General features: G+C 43.0%; 1 protein-coding gene across 8 annotated transcripts in view; it reads right to left on the bottom strand.

Annotated features, from left to right (window-relative positions):
- Positions 1-3,929: 3,929 nt before the first annotated feature.
- The window catches only part of TBC1D31 (TBC1 domain family member 31), a 42,607-nt gene continuing 39,335 nt past the window's right edge, over positions 3,930-7,201 (bottom strand). For 4 of the 8 annotated variants that reach the window (XM_023750963.1, XM_006085264.3, XM_023750964.1 and 1 more), the window contains 2 exons: positions 6,508-6,606; positions 3,930-4,266 (listed from right to left, as the gene is read on the bottom strand). In XM_023750963.1, the coding sequence (XP_023606731.1) occupies positions 4,133-4,266; positions 6,508-6,606 (233 nt within the window). In that variant the 3' untranslated portion in view covers positions 3,930-4,132. Of the gene's footprint in view, positions 4,267-6,507; positions 6,607-6,627; positions 6,732-7,201 lie in introns of those variants that run through there. The other 4 variants (XM_006085255.3, XM_006085258.3, XM_023750966.1 and 1 more) reach the window with 4 other exon arrangements.

Genomic DNA, 7,201 nt, shown 5'->3' with positions numbered 1-7,201 from the left:
AATGCATAACGTGCATCGTCCATTCCCCATGCAACTTGCTTCACCATGGATCACTTCACTGAACGTTCAAATACGACTACATTTCTGTCTTTGACGTGCAGTCCCCCTAGTACAGTTACTGGCTTAGCACAAATCCCCTTTTTTCTTCTTGCTTCCGCACATATTTTCTTCAAACTCTTATCTGTCTACTTGTTTTCAACACCGTTGTAGCGTTTTCCTCGGTCACTCCACTCATGACGTACCCTGTCATCGATCACTTTTGAGCAGTCAGTGCTCGTGTAACGTGCTCACTCAGCGCGTACCACTGACGGGCGCGACACTCCTCTGCATTTTTTCGCGATGCTATACACTCCCTATGACCTGTCTGCGCCTGGTTAGTCCACGTACCCTCCTTAGTAGTGCGTCTAAGCTTGTAGGCAAGGAATATTTTTTTCTAGTCGCTTTCAAATCATTCCTAACAACACACCACTCCCTTTTTCTGCCACGACGTTAATGAAGGCACTCACTTCTATAAAAAAGTAAGGAAAGCAGGCGGCTATGTGCGGTATGCTGTATACCACTTCTTTGCACGCCCCTCGCCTCGACACTAGTGCGGCCCGGGGGCGGCAGGAGGGAACACCCCTGCCGTCCCACGCTGCACTATTGGCCGTCGCGGGGGACATGCAAAGCCCTGGTTTGCGAGTTCATTTGTCATAAATCCACTCCTACATTCCACCCCCTAAGCCTTTGGGTACCTTCATTCACATTATGCCAGGGAAATTCTGGCATGTCAGTCTGATTAAATGGAAGCCAACCTGAATCCAAATTTCTGTCAGTTAACTGTTGGAGCGCCTCCCAATGAGTGTGCCAGTTACCATCTCGCTGCCTCTCAGCTCCGATGCACTCACTCTTCAGTACCTGCACCCCAATAACGGACTAGGGCGGCTCTTCAAGCATGTCTCCTTACAGTGTGCACCGTGTTAAGCTGCCAGTAGGGGGTGCTGCAGGACACGTAGGAGCGATGGGCATAGGAGCAATCAGCTCCAAAGTGGTTTGGCCTATTCTTGTTCCTGTTTCAGGGTTCCTCAGTGGTGAGAGTGTGTAGGGACACCTAGTGGTGCTCTGCCCTAGCTGTGTGCCCAGAGCGCACAATCTCTGTGACTTCACAGTTCCAGCCCAATGACTTTACTGCAGTCCTCCCAACCCGGCATGGCATGTTCCAGGTCTAGTGCCGGCAGCAGCGCCCTGACACGCTCTGGGCACTCTGTGCCTTCCAGTATTGGTTTGCCTGTGCCCTGGTGGGTGGTTTCCTGTGGCTCTCCTGACTTGGCTAGTGGTAGCCAGCGTGCACACCACCCCGACACTCAAGGTCCTGATGCCCTGACCCTGTGTGCTTTAACACTACAGCCTTGGATTGCCTGCACCCCAGAGATTTACCTCCTGAGGCCTGAGGACTGTGGGCCAGCTCTGGCATGGGCAACCCCACAACCCCTCGCTATCCAGTGGTCTGCAACCCCTTCTCCAACTAGGTCTGAACCTGAGCCTGGGGGAAGGCGGGGGGCCTTCCTTCCAAGTTTGTCTTTTCTGTACTCTCCCTCAGTCCTGCACACCCTTTAGAATCCTCATTACATCTTTAGTTATTCCCCTATCATAGTTCAATAACTTGATATTAAACTTTCCCTGCTCAAATTATCATGTGGTTTGTCTCCTGATCGGATCCAGACCGATACAAGATTAAAAACTATGTCCAGAATCTGAGATAAGTGCACCCATACCAATAAATTAAGCCTCCAGCAGTCCTTATAAGTCATCATTCCCACTGCAACGGTTAACATGGATGGAATCATTGTGAAAAGGCCTTCGGCAAATGATCAAATCTTGCTCAACACCAGAGAATTCATACCAGGGAAAAACCATGTATGAATGTAATGTGAAAAGGCCTTTCATCAATTTAATAACTTACTCAACACCATTGACTTCATTCAGGAGAGAAACTCTTTTAAATGTAGTCAATGTGGACAGGGATTTAGCTAAAGCCCCAAATTTATCCAACACTGTACAATTCACCTTAGAGAGAAACCTTATGACTATAGTAAATATGAAAAGGCCTTTAGGAACCTCTCTGCTTTAACAAACTCAAAGGAGTACTTGAGAGAAGCATTTAGAATGTAGCCAGCATGGGAATTTTTGCCAAGCTCAGCCTTTAGTATTCAGCATCCAGAAATTTATATTGTAAAGAAGTTGGGGTAAGGTTGAGGATATAAAGTCAAGAAGCAGGGAGAGATCACCAGAAATGTATTTCATGAAAGGTGATAACCTTTGAAATGCCAACCAATCACATAGGACCAAAGAGAGCCAGCCAAGTACCTGCTAAGGCAGGGACTTTATCAAGAATATTACTGGGAAAACTGTAGGCTTGGAGAAAATGGAGGTCAAAGGAATTTCTTCATTTGGTTGAGACTATGCATAACTCACTTTCACTGGATGAACAGAAACTTTAAAAATATGAAATATTGCCCAGCCAACGTGGTTGAGCATTAACCTATGAACTTGGAGGTTAAGGTTTGATTCCAGGTCAGGGCACATGCCCGGGTTGCTGGCTTGATACCCAGTAGAGGGCTTGATACCCAGTAGAGGGCGTGATGATTCTATCTCATCATTCATATTTCTCTCTCTTCCTCTCTGAAATAATATATATTTTAAAAATGAAGTATTATAATGCTATAGAAAGAAGTATGTGCGCAGTTGCAAAACCAATTAAGGTATAAATTCTAGTAAAAGAGGACCTGAAGTAGAGGTCAGAAACTGGCAATATACAGCTGATTCTGGCTGGCATAATCACAATATTTCATTTTTCAATTACAGTTGACATTCAATACTATATTAGGTATATAGGTATATAGACATTTATATGCCTTACAAAGTGATCCCCCAATAAGTCTAGTACCCACCTGGCACCATATTACAATACTAGAGGCCCGATGCACATCACTATATGTCAAGCACTGCCCAGGAACTTTATGTACATTATCTTATCTAGTCCTCACATCAAGTCCATGAGCGACTTCCCCCTCCTTTTGGAAATGGGTGAAGAGAAGTAATTCGCCCCAGAGGATGAAGCAGCCTGGTGTGGAGCTGAGCAGGGAGAGGGGGAGAGGACTTCTGCAGCCAGGAGAGCAGAGACGCTAATGTTATGACTGCGGTGTTGGGAGCACAGCAGGATCACTGCAGAGAGGAGATCCCGCTGCTGGGGGGCCAGAGGGGGACAATCTTGGCCACACCACACAGCCGATGCTCTAGTCTCTCTCAGTCCTGGCTGTACAGGTGTAGAGATGGTTCCCGCTCTTTATCTCAGTTTAGCTTTAAAATCAACCCTCATCAACTAAAGTCACGGAGGTTTATGCTGGTTCTTACAACCTGAAAGAGCCTAACACAAGTTTGAATATCTGTGGAGAGCGGCTACAGTGTTTGGACAGGTTCAATCTGCATTGCTCCAGAGAACAGGCCTTAATGAGAGACAGGTTTTCAATAGTTCGAGCCTGGGACTAATGAGAGGGCAGGATCCTCTCGTGGCAAAGCCACGTGCAAGTCCCAGCACAATTATAACCAACGGCTATGGTTGTAAGCTTGACCTTATGGTCCCAACCTGTGGTCCCACGTGGCTGAGTGATATAGGCTGCGGGAGGTGCAGCAAGTAAACAAAGCTTGATCAGGTGCATGTAACTGAGTAGATTCGAAACATGCGAGAAGGTTGGAACCATGTCCCTACTTTGCCTCGTGGAATCTGGCTATAAAATAAAGACTCGGCTTACAGGCCTCTGCACTGTCTCTCCATCAGTGAGGGCAGCGTCCCACACAGAGCCCAGCTTTCTTCTCTCTTCTGTCTTTTCTCAATCCTTCACCGTCCCCTCTCAGGCTCACCGAACCTGGCTGTGCTGGTGCGGCACAAATATCTTCAAAAATTTTTATTGTGAGAAGTACCAGAAACCATTTACAAGCCAAAAAGCATAAGAATTAAATAGAACACATAATTTTTCTACACACAGTTTTCTATACAAAAGGTTGATCTTTACAGGAATTTAAATAATCTAAAAATCAGTTTCACTGATTGCAAAATAGGCATTTCTTTGACTCTTTCAAGGTGACCAGCCTCCTATGTGGCCAAAAGATGAGGTGTTTGACATCTGCTACGAGCCTGCGCCGTGAGTCTCTGGCGAAGGTTTCTCACTCTCTCCAGAAGGTCCCGTTCCATGGTGTCCCACTGTATTTTTCTTTGGTTTAAAGAAACTTGAAGACAAAATTTAAAATTAACAATAGTTTAATCTTCTGATGTTAGCAATGACACAGCATTTATTTTAAAGGTAAACATGTTGTAAAAATCAGCAATGAAATAAATATAATAAAACCAAATTTCTTAATAAAAGCCTGACATATTACCTTGCCCTATGTGGTTCCATTTACAAGCTACATATATATTTGTTGAACTGAATGAATGCTATTGGACAATTTACCCAATTTTGGTTATTAAGCATTTTTCCCAATTTGGAGGTACAATCTTTTAAATTAGGAACAAAGTCTGTCCAAAGAAAGTTTGATTTCTTTGTAACAACAGTAAGTTTCCTCACTAGGATGCTTAATGTAATGAGAAAAGGCATTCCACGTTGCCCAAATTAATATTGTACACACCATGAGCACTTTCCAATGATGAAATAAAAATGAATAAATAAAATGCTTTTAATAGTGGCTAACACAGGGAGAGGCCAGAATCAAGATTAAAATATTACAGAGTCCAAGTGTCAATCATGCTGAGTTAGAGGGGCTAGTAATACTGGAATTTGGAAAAAAATGCCTTAAAAATACACTTCTCTGAAACTCAGGTACATATTCAAACAGCTTCAATTTCTGAAACTATTTTTTTCTTCCAAGCAATATAACTTTTATGCTTCATTTTGCTGCCAAGTAACCAAACTTTATCAAATGTCCCCAAGCCAATTTTAGAATTTAGAATTATCTCGTTAAGTCCTGATGTGTCAGAAGAGACAAGAGCTGAGAATCTCTTATTTTTGTTTGACTTACATGACTTTTGGTTTAATTCCTGTTCTAACACAGAACTTAAAGGTGATATAAGAGTATGAGTTAGCAAAAATATTTTACACAATGCTGGATTCTCATGACTTGTTATTGGGTGTATTTCTTATAAAGCTGGTTTTAGTGGACAATATATAAAAATTTGTTCTTCTAAAACAGGGGTGGGAGATGTCTGGTTCACGGGCCGTATAAGGCCCTCGAAATCATTTGGTCTGATCCTGCCAAGGCATTAGGGGTGAGTTTATTAAATGTTTGACCAAATATAGCAGGCTAATATTTAAGTTGATAATTTTGCATGGCCATCGAATGATGTTATAAATATCCAAATGGCCCCGGGCAGAAAAAAAGGTTCCCCACCCCTGTTCTAAAAGAACTCAAAAGACCCTGTAAAATTCTGCTTCATCTATATGATAGTTTTATTGAAAAAGTCAGTTTAAATAAAATCTAACAGAGTTTCCTGTCCCCTCCCTCTCTCCCCTCCTTTTAAAAACTCATAGACACAGAGAACAGACTGACAGCTGAGGTGGGGTGGAAGTGCTGGGTGAAATAGGTGAAGTGATTAAGCAAACAAAACCAAACAGACACAGACAGTAGCCTGGTGATTACCAGAAGGAAAGTGGGGTGAAGGGAGGTAGAAGCGGGTATAGGAGGGATAAATGGTGACCAGACTATGGAGTGTTGAACACACAATATAATATACAGATGATGTATTACAGAACTGTACACTTGAAACCCATTTAATAAAAAATGTAACCCAACAAATTCATTACAAATGTATATTAAAAAACCAACCAAACAAACAAACAAAAACAAAATCCAAATCAAGTACTTTACTGTGGAAATTTTTAGTTCCTTTATGGGCTAGTGCTGTGACTATATTTCCCTAAGATGTTTCCATTCGACTCCTTCCAAAAATGAACAAAACCTCCAGTGAATCAAGTCAGGGATCAACCGTCACCTGCTCAGCATGAAGCCGCTAGCCTCCGGCCATCTGACTTTAATAAGTGCTGTCCTGGCTGCAGTACCCACAGCAAACAGGTTTTCAATGGTTGTTGGGAGCCCAGCCCAGAACAGAGGCAAGAAAATTCAAATGCGTAATAGCTTTGAAAACGAATGCTGAGGTTTTCTCTTTACAAGGATATAAAAGTATCATTAATTTAGTTAGGGACAGATTTCTATTGTTCCGGGTGGTGCTGATGCTAAAGAAGTGGAGAAGCGTTAATGATGTTGGCCGACTGCCTTTACTTGGGTTTTGGTCTGATCCCGTTGTTTCCCCAGATGGAGATTTGAGAATCTTGCTGCCTCCATTTTAGGATTTCCATCCCCAGTGCCCTGGGAAAATGGCATCAACATGCCACAAATGTAATTTAAGTCACAATCTTGCTTAAATACTACTACATTTAACATAATGGAAGAAATCTTTCTTGTTTATCAACTTACTCCGTGTTGAGGAATCCATTTCAGAAATGTCATTTAACAGTGAGGCTCTAGGCAAACGGCTTGAGGCAACCCGTTCATTTTGGCATCTGGGCACTACTGCTACAAAAGTGAGGAGGCAAGAGGGTGCTTGGGAGTGAGTAGAAAGCCTTTATTAATTCCAAGTGGTCCCTAGTTCACCAAAATTGTCGAGGAGAAAAGCCCCTTACTTTTCTGTTCTGAGAAGACTGCTGGGAAGAAGGTGAGACCATTCAAAAGGCCAGGAAGTGCAGTTAGAATTAAGAGCTGAGCAGTTTTGGTAAAGTACTCTGAAACACCTTTAACCCAAACAAAACGCCTACAAACAACTCAAAAATATGGCTAAGACAGAGATGCCAAACATTTATTGGAAGGGATTATGAAATATAATTGGCAAGCTTTCCCCGAGAACTGTGAGCTATCACTGCTGGCTTCAACCAGGCAGGGCCTAATCACAAAATACACAGGAATCAGAACCACCAATAGGCAAGTTTTACCTGAAACCTTCTTAGGTAGTAAGCAGAGCAGTGCCCACCCTAACTGGTACCCCTCCCCATTTTTAATCAGTCACTCCCTTCATTTCAAAAGTTACACTCACTCTCCAGCTGTGTTCTTACAGTTCCCTACCTCCTACAGCTGTACAGCCAACAAGACACCCACGTCTTTTGGTTTTTCATTC

The sequence above is a fragment of the Myotis lucifugus genome, unplaced genomic scaffold (assembly GCF_000147115.1).
Source record: "Myotis lucifugus unplaced genomic scaffold, Myoluc2.0 scaffold_17, whole genome shotgun sequence".
Classification (NCBI taxonomy): Eukaryota; Metazoa; Chordata; class Mammalia; order Chiroptera; family Vespertilionidae; genus Myotis; species Myotis lucifugus.
Note: the sequence above shows the minus strand (reverse complement) of the source record. Positions and strands in the feature narration are given on the sequence as shown.